This window comes from Nicotiana attenuata, chromosome 3 (genome assembly GCF_001879085.1).
Source record: "Nicotiana attenuata strain UT chromosome 3, NIATTr2, whole genome shotgun sequence".
Lineage (NCBI taxonomy): Eukaryota > Viridiplantae > Streptophyta > Magnoliopsida > Solanales > Solanaceae > Nicotiana > Nicotiana attenuata.
Window position 1 is genome coordinate 10,889,834 of NC_031991.1, and position 20,100 is coordinate 10,909,933.

General features: G+C 35.5%; 1 protein-coding gene and 1 non-coding gene across 2 annotated transcripts; one reads left to right on the forward strand and one right to left on the reverse strand.

Moving 5' to 3' along the window:
* Positions 818-3,671, reverse strand: LOC109223302 (fatty acyl-CoA reductase 2). Its single transcript, XM_019387562.1, has 9 exons — positions 3,320-3,671; positions 3,022-3,125; positions 2,715-2,914; positions 2,532-2,632; positions 2,241-2,451; positions 1,987-2,148; positions 1,822-1,903; positions 1,340-1,737; positions 818-1,263 (listed from the first exon to the last, which is right to left on the reverse strand). The coding sequence occupies exons 1-9, from the start codon at positions 3,669-3,671 to the stop codon at positions 1,098-1,100; spliced, it is 1,776 nt and encodes a 591-aa protein (XP_019243107.1). The 3' UTR covers positions 818-1,097.
* TRNAG-UCC lies at positions 18,252-18,323 on the forward strand. Its single transcript has one exon. It is a non-coding gene; the product is annotated as a tRNA-Gly (tRNA).

The following is a 20,100-nucleotide window of genomic DNA, read 5'->3' on the forward strand; positions in this document are numbered from 1 at the left end:
CTGATACAAGAGATTGGCCCGAAAACAAGATATGGTAGGTCTTGAAGATCACGGTGGTGAATTGTGTGATGGGAAACCTTCCCGCATAATTTTAAGAGTACTGAATTAGAATGGGAGATTTACCACCTTATCATTGCATGCAAGTGTTTTCCATAGTTCAATAAGGAAAAGAGAGAAGAGCAGCCGATTTAATATATTAAATCCTGATTCGATCTTCATACTTTCCCGGTGTCATAGGTTACCTTTATATCTTCCTCTGCCATGACATGCCTAAGTAGGCTGTCCACTTTTTTGTGATTCATGAAAGCAAAAGGATACCCAAGGCTGTCACACTCTTGGGTATCCGGCCATATATTAAAGGGTATCCTTAAGCTACTTCTATCCCGATCTTTGAACTTTTCTAGTGTCATTAGGTTACCTTTCCATCTTCCTCTCCGGTGGCATACCTAAGTCGGTTGTCAGCTATCACATTTACTGGGATCCAGGCATGGTAGGGTCTTTATCCTGAAGCTAATCCAGGATAAAAGAGGTAGAAGTGGAGGTAGGGTTGGAGGTAATATTTTTGAAATTCTCTAAGTTCTAACCCAGCTTCAAAAATGTACTTCTCGGCACATCATCGGTAGGGGAAAGTGGAACTGCTTGACGCTGTATACTAAATACAACAAGCCCGATTCACATCATTATGTTCAATAAAAGGAACAACTCTTCAGTAATCCAGGGTGATCCGACCCCTTCGACGCTTTTTTCGCTGTATACCCCTCCATCCTTCAGAAGTGGAAGAAAGGGTACTCTAATTTGAATACATAGTAGGGCCCCAAAACGCTAATGTTTTTCCTTTTTAATACAAAGAACTAGAAAAGTGTATAACCTAGGCTGCACATATATTTGTAATCCATGTAGAAGCTGAAGAACCCTAAACATTTTTCATGGTAGACTTACATTGAAGTGATATTACATCAGCGATTTGATTTATTAATTGAAATGATATTACATCAGTGATTATCAGGAAGTTCTTTTTAAGTATGATTTTGTCCGGAAATCACAAGTCTATACTTCTATTACAGTAAGATGCAGAAACTTAAAGGAGCACACTGGGATTAACTGCATGATCCTCTTCCTTTCATCACATGCTTCCTTAGCCCTGGAATGTGGACGTTAGAGATGTAATCTTTCCAATCTATGCTCTCTACATCAAATCCAAATTGCCATCTTTCTTCTTTAGACATGCATTCCATCAACCTTTGAGTATTGCTGTTGTCAAATCTGGAAATTTTGGAATTTTCGTTTAGTTTCATGACAAACTTTATATATGCATAGGGTTATGTTTTTAAACTCTTACCTTCCTCCATAGAAAGTGTACGGTTCATAGATATTAGCCAAGTATTTTGCTTGCTCCACTGACTTTCTACAGATATTCTCAAGTTTCTTGGACAAGTTGCCGTTTGGATCAGCCAAATCTGTTAGGCCACTCCTGTTAATGGCGTCTTGCCAAAGGTGGGATGACAAGTCCTCCATGGATCTCAGCAGCGTCATCTTTGGAACATGAATTGGTCTTCCTTTGGAGTCGATGTATGGTGAACGATTGAAGTGATCAAATAGCATTCTTGCCAAGTCCTTGAAGACTAATGGATTTACAGCAGATGAAGCAACCTGGTAAACACTACTTCCTGGTTTTCCTTCTGTCCCATGTTTTGCCATGGCTGCCAACGTTGCATTCACAACCATGTCAGCTGGAACCTATAAGAGACATAGAAATAATGTTGATTACACACTACCCTTTATATTAGGATTAAAATTGAATCAGTGGATTGAAGAACTTGCCACATCAAGAACCCCATTAGGGTCTACAAGAAATCCTGTGAGCTGCCCTTTACCATAGTACAAAATGATTGGATCCATCATCCTGCATAAGATTTCAAGGTTAATATTATTCGGAAATTATATTAGCTTAAGGCGAATGGAAGTCTTTTAGGTTAAGTAGAATACCTGCTCCCTTCCATCCATCCTGGAAATGGTTCCTTGTAGGTGCTTTCAATGACACTTGGTCGAATAATAACTACCGGAATATCACCTCTCATGCTGTCTATCATCATCTCTCCCATTGCCTTTGTGAATACATAAGTGTCTTGCCAACCAAATTTGTTTGCTCTGATCAGTTCAAAACTCTTTGTTAAGCAAATAAGTTGTGTTTAAATATTTCTTAAAGTTATAATGAAGCAAATGCCTAGTGTTACATATACCTCTCTAAACCAATTTCTTTCATTTTCTGAGACACTGAGTTATTGTCTAGAGCTTGTTTAGACTCCAAAACTAACTTTATCTCATCTTCAACATTCAAAAAGGGGAAGGAGTTGTGATTGACTCCAGAGAGAAGATTCTCCCTTGCTATACTATCTCCAACGCAGAATGGCTTTTCCATAATTCTACCTTGTCGCTGTCCATTTACATAGGCTGTTTCCAACATGAAACAATCCAGTAAATGATCTCTTAACACATCATTTTAGTTAAATAAGATCAACAGTGTAACTTGCCTGTAGATACTTGTAGAAAGAGTTTAAGGTTGTGGCATTGTTTTGCAAAGTTCATAAGGCGGCTTGGTCCTCCAGTGTTTATATCAAGTGCAATATCGTACCTGACTTGCATCACATATATTTGTTAGATATACTTGAGAAAACATGAACATACACAATTCCAAATGTAAAATTTCCAACAACCTTTCATCAAAAGTTGTATTAGCAGCTGAATTCACAATTATGTCAACCTCTTTGGCTATCATTTTGGATGTATCTTCATCAATTCCTAGATTAGACTCACAAACATTTCCTACCACAGGTACCAACTTGTTTAACATGAAAGTCTGATAAGATTTCCCATGGACTTGTTTGAGGGACTTGAATATATCAGCATTGAGGATCTAACAGTCCAAACATGTGAAAAACTATGTTAAAGTTGGAAATGGACCAAACAGAAAAGCCAAAAAAGGATCAACAAAAAATATGACTAAATAAGATTAATGCATACTTCATTCTTCAATCTCTTCATAGCATGTTCTTTGTTCTTTGCCTTGATCAAGATGAATATTTTGTTCACATCAGGTGCTGTCCTTAACATCTTCTCAATTAGAACTGAATTTCCAGCAGAGCGAAAAGGGTGTTAGGAAAAATCAATAGCATAGAAAGAAAAAATGAACAACAACAACAACTATGTTTCAATCCCAAACCAGTTGAGGTCGGCTATATGAATCGTCACTGTCCATATTGCCTTATTTAAGAAAAAAAAGTTATGCATTGCAAAAACTTGTCAAGCTTATGGAAATAACCTTTTCCCAGAAAACCAGTAGCACCAGTAATGAGAAATGCTTTGCCTCTCAGAAACTTGGTAATGCCTATACCATCATCATGCCTTTCATAAGGCACCAAATCTTTCACCTTAGTTTCAGCTTGGCTGTTACCATTTGGACTCAAAACCAAACTTCCTGCAGCCTCCATAAAAGCTGTGCTATGATCTGAGCTAATCACCGATGAAGACGATTTTATAGCATTTGTACCAGTACTTTGGCAATATATCATGTTGTCAACTTTCTTGGGAGGGCATCTTCTGGAATTATTAGACAATTTGAGAGCAGTTCTTGATATAACAGAGCAAGAACTTAGAGTGCTCAAAGCCTCCATTGATGCAAAGGGAAAGAAGAAAAAAAAAGTTTAAAGGAAAATGGCAGGAAAGGTTATAGCTATGAGGTGCAAAGATAGCCTGCAACCTCTACTAGCTAGCTAATCACTGTTTTCTTGATTTTTTTTTTTTTTACTTTTTCTTTTTTTAAAGAAAAGAAAGTGAGAAACAAGTTAACTAACAAGTTTCTATATTATAAGTGAGTTTGGTTTGATCTAAGAGGGAGAGAAAGATTGAGGGAATGTGTAGAAAAAGAAGGTTTGGTTTAGGGATATTTAAAAGGAAGAGGAGATGAAAGTTAGGAGAATGAAAAAAAAGGCACTCTTTTTGCCTCTTTCTTCACACTAATTACCAATGGCTAAGTTGGCGGGAGTAATTTATATACTTGTTCTCATTTTGATTATTCAACTTTGGTGTATAAAAAAGTCAAGAAAGTATATAAGAATAAAGAGTGTGATAATTGTGGGAAGAAAATTGTGCTAGAAAGTGGAGTCAAAATAGGAAATGGCACCATTGGTCAGCTATTTTAGTGTGGAGAAAATTTTAGTATTACTTTCCATTCTTATTGACCAAACATTATTAATTTTTTCATTCTTATAACTTGTGACTTAATATGTGGAAACACAGGGCGGAGTGTTGTATGTATCATGGACATGGGGTAGGACGTTCGCCATATAAATTTGTGGAAGCAGAGGGTGGAGTATTTTACCTATCATAGGCAGGGGGGGGGGGGTAGAGAGCGAGTTACGGGTTCGGCCGAACTCAGTAGCTTTGGTTTAAAATCTATATTTGTTTGATGAAATTCATTAAACATGTAGAAATTATTAATTTAGAACCAGGGGCGAAGCTACATATCCCTAAGGGTGGTCAACTGACCACCCTTGATCGAAAAATTACATGTATATATAGGTAAAATATTAGATTTTAATGGTATATAACATAAATTGAACACCCGTTATCGGAGATTTTTTTACTTATTTCAAGTTTGAACACCCTAAATGAAATTCCTGGCTCCGCATTGTTAGAATCCAGTAACTTAAAAATGATTGGAATCTCGAACTGATAAGCTTCAAATGCTGGCTCCGCCTCTTATCATAGGGGAGGACGTTAGCCCTAACCCACAAAAATTAAAATATACAAATGATTGAAAATGCATCGAAATTGCATGAAATTCAAAATTAAAAGATGTACAAAAATTGATTCAACTTTCTCGGTAATATTAAATAACAACATTGTTTTAAGTCATAAATATAATTATATAAGTTATATTCAAAATACTAAAAAAGGATCCAACAAGGTAACGTCTTTAGCCATGCAGAGCAGACAATTTAATGACAAAGGGTACAAAAAGTAATTTGTGACGCTTTCGCTCTAGATTACTTTAGAATTAATAGTCTTTTAGAGGAGCTACTATAGTGTTTAATAGCTGAATAAGATTGACTTCCACCTTGACATGATTAAACTTGAGTTGCAAAAGAAAAAGCGCACGGTCTATTTCACTAGTCTTGTCCATTTCCTCATCATAGGAGGAGCGGCGGAGACAGGATTATCGTCAAGGGGTTGAAAAAAAGAAAAATTATAGCTAGTGGGAATAGAACCAATGATCTTACAAAGGTTTTGAACTCCCTTGACCACTAAGCTATGCTTTTGGGTTATGTCAAGGGAATTCAAAACATAATATATAGAGGTCAAAAACAGATTTTGCCTTGCATATACAATGTAATATTTCGGCGTAGGAGGTTCGGCTCTAAATCCGTCCCTGCATAGGAGGAGTGGATTGCAATTGCTGCCTCAACGGCCAGATCTTCCATATGTGATTGAAGAGCTCCAAGTGGAAAATGCATTGATTTAGAGAAGTCGCCATCCATATTTTTGGCCAACCCAATAAACAACATAGGTATGCTGCAGTGTAAGCTACATCCTCAGCAATAATAGCTACGTCCTCAGCTACAGAGGCGAAGCTAGAAATTTCTCTAAAGGTGTTCAAATTTAAAAGAAGTGAAAAAAGTTTCCGACAATGGGTGTTTCAATATGTATTATATACCTCTAAAACGTAATATTTTAGCTATGTACACAGTATAATTTTTCGACGAAGGGTTGTCAGTTGACCATCGTTATGACCATGTGGCTTCGCCACTGCTCCACTAGGCATTAACGTCTTTACTCCTCCTATGATCGTATCGAGATTTTTAAAGACACTTTCGCTCTAGGTTAGTTCAGAATTAATAGTCTTTTAAAACAACTTGTGACAACCCCTTTCTTGTACACTAGTAAGATGTTAAAGGACATATTTTTTTTATTAGTCTGTTTAAAAAAGAATGACAGAATTTTATATTCGGAAACAATTTAACTTTAAACAATTTTACTGGTTATGAAAAGTTTTGCTAGTCACACAAATATTATGGCCCAACAAAAATTTTGCCCTTAAGCTTTTAGGATCATATATTTCAAAAGTTCATCTAAATTAAAGCGGATAAAGTATATTTCAGGCCAAATACGACTTCTTGTTCGTCCCTTCTTTGGGACAATTATTTTAGAAGAAGGTATTCTAGAGTTGCCCCTCCCTTTCTTGTTGACTTAAGTCAAAATAGTCATCATCTTCTTGTCCTTCTCTTTTGTCCAATTATACTACTCCGTATATACATTTATTTGGTGAAAGTAGAATGTCAATGTGCATATTATACCTTCTTGACTGCAAGTTTACTTTGAAATTTGACTATTTCTGTCCTTTGAGTCTTAGATGATAATAATATTTGACGACTTTAGAGTTATCACGACTCATGTAGCAAAAGTTTTACATCGTTTTAGTTGAACGCAACAATTTAAGTGAAGGAATTTCCGCTGTTTTTGTTCCAGAAAGTGACACCCAAAAGGCCAAATTCTATATTTGTCTTGTAAAAGACACAGTCAATGAGGACTAGATTAACGTCCCACGTCCCCTGCTGATGCTATTTCGTTCTCTTTTCCTCTTCTTCTTCTTGAATAGTCGACGACTTTGATCAACACTTAGAAACAAAAGTAATCAAAATTGATATATCATATCTGAGAAACTTCATACATTTCATAATTTGAGTATCACTAACACTACTAAAAAACTGCTTAAAATTCGTCCAAGAAAACCGACCGAAATCGGTCGGAAATTGTAAAAAAACGATCGATTTCCGACCGCTTTTAATTAGTTGAAAAATGATGGTCGCTAACGTGTTGCGACCGAAATCGGTCGAAATTTTTCGACCCAAAATCGGTCGGTTTATTCAAAGCGTTGACTGATTGTCAAACTTCATTTACCGACCGAAATCAGTCAGTATTAATTAATTTTTTTATTTAATTTTTAAATACTGACCGAAATCGGTCGGAATTTTAAATAAATAATAATTTTATTTAAATATGTAATTATTTGTAAATTATAATAAATTATTAATTATTTAAATTCATAATTTTTGACCGAATTCGGTCGGAAATTTCAAGAATCTAGAGATTTCGTTTGATATTTCCGACCGATTTCGGTCGGTTTTCTGGGTAAAAACTGGGCAGTAAATGCCTGCTTTTAAGCTACACCACCTGCCAATTACAACCAATATCCATTCTATAATGGCAGCATTACATTGCTGTCATTCAACCAGAATTATAAGAAAATACACATGACTTCACACCATAACAAAAATGGCCCATGTTTTTAGGTTTTACCCTACCTAGCAAATATTGTACATATTTTGAAAACACTAACTCTTGCAAATTTAAAATTTGTGTTCTTACGACCATTGCTTCTAAAAGCTATGGAGTTAAATCTTTGTTCTCACAACCATTGCTTTCACTCTCTCTTCTTCTCACATCTTCTACATATGATTCAAGTTGACGTTCGCCATTACTGCTTCTTTCTCTATATCATCTGGTTGCAATGTAAAAAAATTGAAGAGTACGTAAAAGTCCACCATTGAAGGTCATTCAAAGCTTTGCTTTCAAAAATAGAATTTTTTTAGTTTGTTAGTTATTTGGATTGGGTGTTGTTCCAATTCATTGAAAATATCAAAAGGTGTTCAAAGTTTAAATTTGAAGTGATTTGGAGTAGATTTAAGCAAGATTTGAGTTAAATTTCAAAAAAGACGCAAGGAAGAAGACGACGTCAGTTTTTTGTATAATTATGTATAATCTTGTATAATAGTGTATATGAGTGTATAAACACAACTTATACACTATTATACACTTTTATACACCTTTATACAAGCATCTGTAGACGAACTTCTTCCACGATTTTCAGTTGTAATTCTTGTTCAAAACCAGTCCAAATCTCCATTAAATGACTTCAAATTTTATATACAACCTCCTTATACAATTTCTAACAAGTTTAAATAATACCCACTCCAAATTTCTCACAAAATCAAATTCAAAATTTAAACCCACATATTTAAGCTTGTAAAAATCTAATTTTCACCACCCAAATGGATTTGGTTTGTTGAACTAATATTTGAGTCACAGTTACTGATTCGAAATTTAACTTAAAAGCTTGAGCAATCTTTTTTAAAAATTAAATAGTAATTTTGAGAACCTATTGGAGTTGGATGTTGAATCTTAGCCTATAATTTTTTGGCTAGTTGGTTGTAAATTGAAATATGGGCTATAAAATTGACCAACAACAATTATCTAACAGCAACAACATCAATTAACCAACAACGCTAATAAAAACCACAACAAAAATACCAACAACAACAATTAACCAACAACGCTAATAACAACCACAACAACAACGCTAATAACAACCACAACAACAACGCTAATAACAACCACAACAAAAACACCAAGAACAACAATTAACCAACAACGCTAATAAGAACCACAACAACAACGCTAATAACAACAACAACAACGCCAACCACAACAACAACGATACAAATATTCAATAACAAAATAATATCAACAATACAATCATCATTCAAAACTAATCTCAACAATAATTATAATTATGAAGGACTACCTATAACCGCTTTTTAAGTCAGTTGATTGTATAAATAATTTTTATATAATATTCATTGAGTTATCTAGGACTAGTAATGAAGGTACACATTTGAACTAGGCTTTTTAAAAAATGGCTCGCTACACTAACAAATACCACAAAATTATGCCCGTTTTACACCGATTGTCCCCCTAAGGAACTGTTCTTTAAATATAGTACCCGTTTTATATTTTATTACAAAAATAAACTTTTTCTTTACCAAAAACATCATAGTTCTTTAATATTTGAGCTTTAAATTATTGTGTAGACAATAAATTGCGGACGAGAAAATAAAATCAAGACCGAAAAATATCGCAACAATCGTAGTATTTTATTTCAAATATTTGAGTGTTACAATCTCTATGATTCCTCCGATTCTTCTTTCCAATAGTAAATAAATTCAAGGGCCTTGGAGCTTGATCTTGAATCTATATTTGTTTCCACGAACGATGATCTTGTTATTGAGCTTGAGCTTGATTGCTTGAACTTGACCTTGATTTGTTCTTCGTTCTTGAACTTGAACTTGATTTCTTTTTCGTTCTTGAACTTGAACTTGATTTCTTCTTCGTTCTTGAGCTTGAATTTGATTTCTTGAATTGAAGCTTGAAACTTGTGGAGGAATTTGCAGCGTTTGATCCACGAGCTCTTTCTTGCTTCTTGTTATAACTTCTGGTCCCTTTTCCGAGTTATGAAGACCCCTATTTATAGTTGTGGAAGGGAAGAGTTGTGATAAGAACAAACTCTTTCTGACCAATCAAATTGAAGTGTGACATGCTCGCATTTGATTGGCCAGAACATGTTACTTGCACACGTGGCGCGATTTCATTGGCCTTTTAGTGTAACTTGGCATGCCTTGTCATTTTGACACGTGGCATGATCCTATTGGCTCTTCCGTTTGACTTGGTGTGCCACGTCATTTGACACATGGCACCAAACCGGGCCTCTAGGAAGATGACATCTTGGGCTTAATGAAGTGGGCTCATCACTTTAGCCTAATTAAATGGGCTGGCCCAATGGATTAAGACTTTAATTCAATTATATTAGCCCATATGTATTTGGACCAATATATCTTGAATTTAAAATATAGTCCAAATTATTTCATAGATTTAATTTTAATAAAATTTATATGCCTACAAATGCCCCTACTTCAAGACTTGTCAAGGTATATAAATTTTGAAGACCAGACTTGAAGTACGAATTTATTTGGATGTAATTCATCTCAGAACTTATGGACTTCTAATCACACAATTCATTGAGCATAGCTTTTTGACTCATGAACATACTAGCTTAAATCACATGTCTCCTTCTACTCATTACAGTCACGCCAGTATCTTTGGCATTTAAAATTCTTTCACCAGTTGCATGGAATATTATTTTTTTATACTGAACTTTCCAATACCAGTATGTATCTTCCATTTTATCATATATTTTGCCTTAATTTGTTCCATGTTAAAGGGACACATATGCAATACTCTTCATGGTAAAATACATAGATAAAAGTTCACTTTTCAAGGCAAAATAATGTCATAGTTCCAACGCATCATCAAGTTCGATTAGGAATCAAATTCCTCCACCAATTTCAATTCGGACACGACAGTGTTATCTCACGCCATCCAACTAGTAGTACTTAGAATTCATCCAGGATTCAACTTCCTTCACCAACTTCAACTTGGGAACAAAAGAATTAGATCACGCCACTGCAGCTGATCCCACATCAGCAATTACTCTTTTAAGTCGTCTCTTCCATGCCTATATAAACTCATGTGCTCGTATTTGTAAGCATCAATTCGTAGTATTTGCAAGTCACTTGAGTCTATTTTTGTGGACTTTGAAGCATTAACGCGAAGGTAATTTCTTCTTCTCTTGTGCTTTTCTTGTTTTGTTGTCCTTTTTTTTTTAGGTCAAGCGAGAAAGATATGTTCTTGTTCAACAAGATGATCCATGCATGAAGAAGACAATCTTGGGGTGTGAGGGGATGAGTAGTCATTAACCGTTAACCGTCTAAGCCAAAGATTTATTTTATCTTAGGCAAAGAACATCACACCGTTTATGCCAAAGATTTATTATCTGAAGCGAAGACCATTACACCGTCTGAGCTAATGACTTATCTTGTTTAACTTCATTTTATCTGAGGCATAGACCTTTACACCGTCCGGGATAAATTTATTTTGTCTGAAGCGAAGACCATTACACCGTCTAAGCTAATGACTTCATCTTGTTTGAAGAATTAACTTCATTTTATCTAAGGCATAGGCCATCTGGGCCAAAGATTTATTTTGTCTGAAGCGAAGACCATTACACCGTCTAAGCTAACGACTTCATCTTGTTTGAAGATTTAACTTCATTTTGTCTAAGGCATAGACCATTACGCCGTCTGGGCCAAAGATATATTTCGTCTGAAGCGAAGACCATTACACCGTCTAAGCTAATGACTTCATCTTGTTTGAAGATTTAACTTCATTTTATCTAAGCCCCATTTTCGGTTACGACAAATCTACACTCCGACAAGACTTGAAGTATTGGCTGACTATTAAATTTGTCGCATGCCAGATTAGAATGCAAGTATCACCTATGCAATTTGTTACATGTATACCCATTCAATTATTTGAACAACGTAATAACTGAGCAAGGACAAAGGCACAACCATGCAAACTATCATTTTAATATACATTGCAACTGCCAATGACATTTATATTTCCTAGTAAGAAACGAATTCTCTCTTATGGTAATGATTAGATACATTTCACGTGATAGATCCTTAATCCCAATAACAATCTGAGTTGCTTTAGCATTCCTGTATTGCCGCCGAGATTAGACTCCTTCTTCGAAGAAACATTGCAGTAGCTGAATCCTATGCGGAAAACAATTGTAAAACATATGATCCCACATCGGACTTTACTCTTTTAAGTCATCTCTTCCATGCTATATAAGGCTGCATGCACTCCCTACGTTGTACATCGATTTACATTGTTCTTAAATCAGAAGAAGTACGACAGTGCCGAGGTAACTTCTTTTTCTTTCTTTTGCGTCTTTTTTTTTCATCCTTTTTTGTAGGTCAAACAAGGAGGGTCGTCAAGTGCTAAGTTGACGAGCAACTCCATGACGTCCCATCGAAGGATAAATCCTTAACAACTTAAAGACGGTTAAATCCACAACAATTTATAGACGGGCGGATCTTGCAACAACTTATAGACAGATCAGTTTGCAACAACTTATAGATGGATAAATCTATAACAACTTATAGACGGACACATCCACTTCAATATATAGACGGACAAATCCGCATCAACATATAGATGGACAAATCCACAAAGAGGCCAACTTAAGGTGCAAAGGGACTTATATGTCCACCTTAAGATTGGAACGTTATAGTTCCTTTTAAGGACAAACCCACGAAGAGGCCAACTTAAGGTGCAAAGGGACTTATATGTCCACCTTAAGATTGGAAAGTTATAAAGCTTCAACTTGAAGACGACATTGACTTGAACACTTGGAAAACTTTGCAGATTTGGCGGACTTTGCAGACTTCAACTCGAAGATTCAGAGGGCTTAAATATTTCAACTTGAAGATCGGCGAATTTGAATACTTCAACTTGAAGACTGACGGAGTTGAAGACTTCAACTTTGAGACTTGGAGGGCCTAAATATTTCAACTTGAAGATCGGCGAATTTGAAGACTTCAACAAATGAAATAAGCAACATACAATGCTGACACTTCACNCCCCTTTTAAATCAAATGAGATCAAAGTTCCACAAGAGGATGGCATTTCTAGCTTGATTTGTCATTCCTCCATACTTCACTCGGACAACAATTGGGGCAATATGTATCTTTTGAACTTATGCGACTGAACTTAGAATGAAACTCTAAGCTGCCTGCGTACCTCGGTGAAGAGGATCAAGTCATACCGTAGTTCAGACTGAGTAGATTTTTTTTTACGCCTAACTTTTGCCTAGGCCGCCTCTTTCGAGATTTTCAACCTAGCGGACTTTTGTTTTGGGCCGTACACGGTTTATACTCTTGCGGGCCAGGAGTGTAGCAACATGCAGTTTAGGCTCGTGCGTCAAGGAGCGTTACGACTTGCAGTTTAGGCTCATGCGTCAAAGAGCATAGCAACTTGCAACTTAAGCTCGTATTTTAAGGAGCTTTGCAACTTGAAGATTTTGCTCAAATTTGAAGAGCTTCATGACATGCAGTTTAGGCTCATGCGTCCAGGAGTGTTGCAACTTGAAGGTTTAGCTTACAATTTGAAGCTCCGCTCGAATTTGAAGATCTTCATAACTTGAAGATTTAGCTTTGAAGAGCTTTGCAACTTGAACACTTTGCTCGAATTTGAAGAACTTTACAACTTGAAGACTTTGCCAAATTTGAAGAGGTTTACGTCTTGAATATTGACTCGAAATTTGGAAACTTTGCGATTTGAAGTCCTTGCTCGACTTTGAAGAGCTTTCGACTTGAGTCTTTGCTCGTATTTGAAAAGCTTTGCGACTTAAACACTTTGCCCAAATTGAAGAGCTTTACAACTTGAAGACTTTGCTCGAATTTGAAGAGCTTTACGCCTTAAAGGTTTAGTTCAAAGTTGGGGAGCTTCGTGACATACAATATATACTCATGTACTACGAAGCATTATAACTTGCAGTTTATGCTCGTGCGTTGAGGAGCATTATAACTTGCAGTTTAGGCTCGTGCGTTGAGGAGCATTACGACTTGCAGTTTAGGCTCATGCGTCAAGGAGCGTTATAACTTGCAGTTTAGGCTCATGCGTTAAGGAGCATAGCAACATGCATGGACTCTTCAGTTTCATCTTCGGATGAATATTTGCCCCCATTTTGAGCATCGTCTGCTTCTATTTCATCATGAGGCTCAAAGTCAGGAAACCTTTGATCTCCACTTGTAGCCATACTCAATTCCATATAATGTGCACGAGTTGCTACTTCTTCAAATGTTTTGGGTTTTATGCCTTGTAAGATATAGCAAAGACTCCAATGCATGCCTTGAATGCACATTTCAATGCCAGAAGTTTCGCTAAGGCGATCTTTACAGTTGAGGCTTGCATTCCTCCAACGATTGATAAAGTCGATAACTGGTTCACTCTTTCGTTGACGAGTATTTGTAAGTTCTACCATACTCACAGTACATCTCGTACTATAAAAGCGATTGAGGAACTCTTGCTCTAGTTGATCCCAGCTATCGATAGATCCAGCCTCGAGGTCCGTGTATCAGTCAAAAGCATTTCCTTTTAGCGAGCGGACTAAATGCTTGATGAGGTAATCTCCATAAGTCCCAGCATTGTTGCACGTCTCCACGAAGTGAGCCACATGTTGCTTTGGGTTACCTTTACCATCAAACTGTTGAAACTTTGGAGGTTGATAGCCAGAAGGCATCTTCAACATATCGACCCTTGAAGTGTACGGCTTTGCATACGTAAGGGAGGATTTGGTAGCAACTTCATATTTGTTCTTAATAGTTCCTTCAATGAACTCCTTCAGTTGATCGATTGGAATCATTCCTTCAGATGAAACAGGGATAGCCTTAGTGGATGCTGCCTGTCTTGGAGGAGAGTCACTCTCTAGAACTTCTGGGAGCTTGCCGGGTGCATGGGTGGATTCTTCTTCCATCAAGATTCCCACCCTGTCTGTTAGCTTATTTCTAGCCTCTTGATTTTGCATGCATTTGGTCAAGCCAGCGATTGCTTCCGTCAAGTTTGCCAACTGCTCCTCTACGAATGAAGTATTTGTCACCATAGCTTGTATGATTGTCATGGACGACGGAGAGTAGCATGGATTCTCACACAGATTGATCCTTGATCGGCTCACGCTATGTGGTGTAAGTGGGGAGGATCCATCACTTGAAGCATCATCATATTCCTTCATAGAAGAGTGCTTGGATCCGGAGAGGTCAAGCAGAGCAAGAGTTTTCTTGATCTTTTCAGCAACATCGCTTCCTCCTTCAGATGCGTTTGTGGAAGATCTTATTCCTTTTGAGGATGAAGATCCGAAAACAGGGGTTGACGCGGACGACAGTTAGGGTGCTTGTTGTCCTAAAGAGATTGCTTTGCTCCTCGTAACTGGTCCTAAGCTTCCAAAGGTAACATCGAGGATGCTTTCCACATCAGCGTATAACCTGGAGTTAGCAGCTTTGGTGGAAGTTGAAACGGAGTTGATTTTCTTTGAAGCCATTTCAATGTTCTTGAACTTTGGTGATTGAAAAGTTGAGATGAGAGGTAGAGATTGTCCCACTGGGCGTGCCAGAATTTGTAGACAATAAATTGCGGACGAGAAAATAAAATCAAGACCGAAAAATATCGTAACAATCGTAGTATTTTATTTCAAATATTTGAGTGTTACAATCTCTATGATTCCTCTGATTCTTCTTTCCAATAGTAAATAAATTCAAGGGCCTTGGAGCTTGAACTTGAATCTATATTTGTTTCCACGAACGATGATCTTGTTCTTGAGCTTGAGCTTGATTGCTTGAACTTGACCTTGATTTGTTCTTCGTTCTGGAACTTGAACTTGATTTCTTCTTCGTTCTTGAACTTGAACTTGATTTCTTCTTCGTTCTTGAGCTTGAATTTGATTTCTTGAAATTGAAGCTTGAAACTTGTGGAGGAATTTGCAGCGTTTGATCCACGAGCTCTTTCTTGCTTCTTGTTATAACTTCTGGTCCCTTTTCCGAGTTATGAAGACCCCTATTTATAGTTGTGGAAGGGAAGAGTTGTGATAAAAACAAACTCTTTCTGACCAATCAAATTGAAGTGTGACATGCTCGCATTTGATTGGCCAGAACATGTTACTTGCACACGTGGCGCGATTTCATTGGCCTTTTAGTGTAACTTGGCATGCCTTGTCATTTTGACACGTGGCATGATCCTATTGGCTCTTCCGTTTGACTTGGCGTGCCACGTCATTTGACACATGGCACCAAATCGGGCCTCTAGGAAGATGACATCTTGGGCTTAATGAAGTGGGCTCATCACTTTAGCCCAATTAAATGGGCTGGCCCAATGGATTAAGACTTATTTATTTAATCCATTTATATTGGACTTATATAATTAATTCAATTATATTAACCCATATGTATTTGGACCAATATATCTTGAATTTAAAATATAGTCCAAATTATTTCATGGATTTAATTTTAATAAAATTTATATGCCTACATATTGTTTGGGGGGAAACTGAAAGTTAATGATCAATTATTATTAAAATTAAAATAGACTGATAAGTTATGCTTAAATTATTAGGTCGACACTCATTTAATAATTTATTTAAAAATCTCAAACCTTCATTGTTGATCTTTAGAAAGTGTTGATTTGGTATTATTTTCGACGATGAAGGGTTTTGAAGGCAAATGCATGTAACTGTTTTTCTTTGTTTTTTGGTTGAATTTATTTTGATTTTGGGTTGTTGGTTGTTTGAGCGACAATGGCGAATAGGATCTGTGTGTGTATACTGCCCCATGATTTCAGTCACTAGTAATTCTTTCCTCATTCTCACAGGACTAGTCAATAATTAGGAATGAATGGAAGAACAGTGTAAAGGATAAGATCCAATGGAGTCGCGTAGTTAGAGAATCACATATAGCTTCGTGCTTTTAACAAATGACGAAAAATCAAAGAAACATATAACAAATATAAGAAAACCAGAGAAGAAAATTTCCATGGAGCCTCAAGTTATAATAATAGGAAATTGTAATACGCATCACATCTATTGCAGTGAAAAAAGTTCTTACCGCCAACTCTGCGCAAAAGATAATATTCTAATTAGCAAACTTCCATGCAGCAAAGTATTAGTATCAGATAAAGCTACCAATGCATGAAGATATATTGTAGTATTTATCTACAACTTTCACACATTATTTTTACCTAGTTAAATACAACTACAATAACATACAACTTCAATACGAATTTTAATTTTATACAAAATTTATACACTATGACTTTTGTATATTTTGTATCTGATTTATACATAGTAAAAATAAATTTCATACAACTAATTATATTATACAACTTTTCTACAACTTATTTATAACTTATCTACAATTTTCATACATTATTTCTACCCAGTTATATACAACTACAATATCATACAACTTAAATATAATTTTTGTTAATATTGTTCAACTTTCATACAATAGTTAAATTAAAAAAATATATATAAACAACACAATTTTTCTACAATTTTACTACAATTTCGTAAGTATAATGTATGTCATGTCTTCTTCTTCTTCTTCTTCTTCTTCGAGTTTCAATCTGAAATTCAGCCAAAATCAAGTCTAATCTTCACCAAAATACCCTCAAAATTGAGATATAAACTCCAAACCATATTCCCAATTGTTTGCAATAACACCCAATCCAAACAAATAATGTATTTTGAAAATCCAAATTCGAATTCAAAGCTTCAAAACTTTTTAATGGCTGGCAATGGCGGAATTGCTGCTCTCTTTTCCTTTGCTTTACATTACTAGAATTAGGGATTGAGAGATAGAGAGAGACGTAGAGAGAATTCCCAATTGTTTGCAACAACACCCAATTCAAATTACAAATATTATTTTTTGAAAACCCAGATTCGAATTCAAAGCTTCAAAACTTTTTAATGGCTGTCAATGGTGGAATTGCTGCTCTCTTTTTCTTTGCTCTACATTACTGAAATTAGGGATTGAGAGATAGAGAGAGACGTAGAGAGAGAGAGAGAGAGAGAGAGAGTGCAGTAGAGAGAGAGAGACGAAGAAAGAGAGAGCACATGAGGGAGAGAGAATAAGGATGGAAAATAATTGATTCCTAATATAAAGGGATATTCATTTAATTCCTAAAGTGTATATAATTGGTAAATTTGTATATAGGAGGTAATTAAATTGAAACTTGAGTAGAAAAGGTAATAAAATTTTCAATAGCGTATAGGTATGTAAAAATCCCTTCTAAATACTTTAAAAAATAGAGACAATATTTAAAGACCACAACCCTTGTAAGGTCATTCATATCAATCACCCAATTATTACTGCCTAAAAAGTCCATATTATGCTTTCCAAACAATCGTTTTATATTAGAAACTTTTTAATATGGAACACTTGGTTAAGTTCAAGTCCCATGAAGACTATGCTTACGCTGATGGATTATTTCCCATGATTTGTGTTTCTTTTTTTTTTTTTTTGGTTTGAATCTCTATCCATATTTTAATACAATAATATATTGAAGGTTAATTTAACAGGATAAATTGACTTTAAGGTCAAGAGTGAAACAAGTGATGCAAATTCAATTGTTAAGAAACCGCGTTTGCTCCTCTTTATTTGACTCCTTCTATTTTGTGTATGTAAAAACTCTCCAAATTCAGAAAATAATTCCATAGAATTACTTTAGTTTTACTTTTTTGGCCATTACTCTCCTCCTTTTAACCTAGCTGGAGGCCAGTTCAAATTTACTAGTTGATTGGCTTTATCCGAACATCCGCTACTGATGAAGAAATTTGTTCGAAAATAAATATTTATTAGTAAATAATAACAGCGATAATATCCCTAGTTAAACTTCAGAGCACAATCGCACATAATATTATGCTAACCATGTCTTAAAGAATTAATGCAGTACTTTAATCAGTAGCGTCTGTAGTCCAACGGTTAGGATAATTGCCTTCCAAGCAATAGACCCGGGTTCGACTCCCGGCAGACGCAAATTTTTGTACCTTTTACTTAATTTATTTACCAATTCTGTGCATTTATTTGTTATTTATTTATTTCTTTTTTAATGAAAATCTGCATATATCGTTTCGGTCTATAAAGTATGGTATGTTTATTTTGTAAGATGACAAATTGCAGGTCTAGAGTGTTCCTTTTCTATGCATTTATTATTGCAGGTCTAGAGTGATTCCTTTTCTGTTCATTTATTTATATTTATTTTCCTATTTTGAAAATATGCATTTATGCTTTCGGTATATTTTAAAGAAGTTTGGTAGGTTTATCTAGTAACCTAAAGAATTGCAGGTCTAGAGTGTTTCCTTTTCCCTGCATTTATTTGTTTATTTATTTCCTTATTTTGAAAAAACGTATGTATATTATTTCCACATTTCGTTGAGAAGTCTGCTAGGTTTATCTTGTTAAGAATCTCTCTCCGATCCACAATAAGTGACCAATTTGCTTTGGGCACACCCACAAGGAAATACTAAATTCTAGACGAAAATAGTTAGTGTGACTAAACTACCCTTAATTAAATGTTGCAGCATAGTTATAGTAGCACTTATTTTTCTTCTCAAATGTGAGGAGTAAATGACTTTTTAGTGATACGTACATAAGGCTAATTTTGAAAAATTAAATTGAATATTTTCTTGATTATATAAAGAACACTTATTTTGAACCAAAATAAAAAAGTTAATTGGTCAGTTATTGTGGATCGAAGGGAGTAAGAATTTAACTTGAAAATTTTGCAATGAACACGTTACAGCTTCACCTCCACGCAGTACGATCGGATTATAACATTTACAGCTTGTGAGTTAATTGACTTCAATACCTAGAACAATGAAGAATATAAATAAATGCTCTGACACCACTAGGTTTTTCAAAATAAGAAAATAAATAAAAAAATTAATGCAGAGAAAAGAAAACACTCTAGTTATGTGTGAAATTAGGCGCATGTCAATGGTGCGAATCTTGCCACAAAGTCTGATATTTAAGTGGGTAATGTGGGCCCATTATCCAACAATGCGTCACTAGGTTTTGGTCTAGTAGTAAGAACGCATCATGTTATGTGTAAAACAGACACACATCAATGGTTCGAACCTTGCCACAAAGCGGGGGAAGTGCTCAATTAGCCACTAATTAGAAATGTTTTTACTCTTTAGTCACTATTTAAAATGTATTTTTACTCTTTAGTCAGTGCTTAATAAATTTTTACCCGTCCGGACAAAAATACCGCTATGCTAGACATGGGTGCTGTCAGCTGTGTAAATATTAAGGACATGGTGTCCTTAACTTCATGAGTACTGTGTAAATATTAAGGACAAAGTGTCCTATATTTGCACCTTATGTTGTTAAACTTTAGGACATTATGCCCTTAACTTCATATGTGCAGTGTAACGGTGTCCTTAACTTCATGTGTGCAGTGTAAATGTTAAGGACATGTGTCCTTAACTTTATGAGTATTGTGTAAATATTAAGGACATGGTGTCCTCAACTTCATGAGTGTTGTGTAAATATTAAGGACAAAGTGTCATGTATTTGCACCTTCTGTTGTCAAACTTTAGGATATGGTGTCCTTTAACTTTATGAGTGTTGTGTAAAGTTAAGGACACTATGTCCTTAATATCTACACAACACTCATGAAGAAAGGGTAAAAACATCTTTTAGTATTAATTTTAATAGAGTAGTGACTATTTTTGCTAAGCTTTAAAAATACTGGATAAAAACTAAATACCACATGAAAAAAGTGGCTATCCCACGCCATTTCTACCCACAA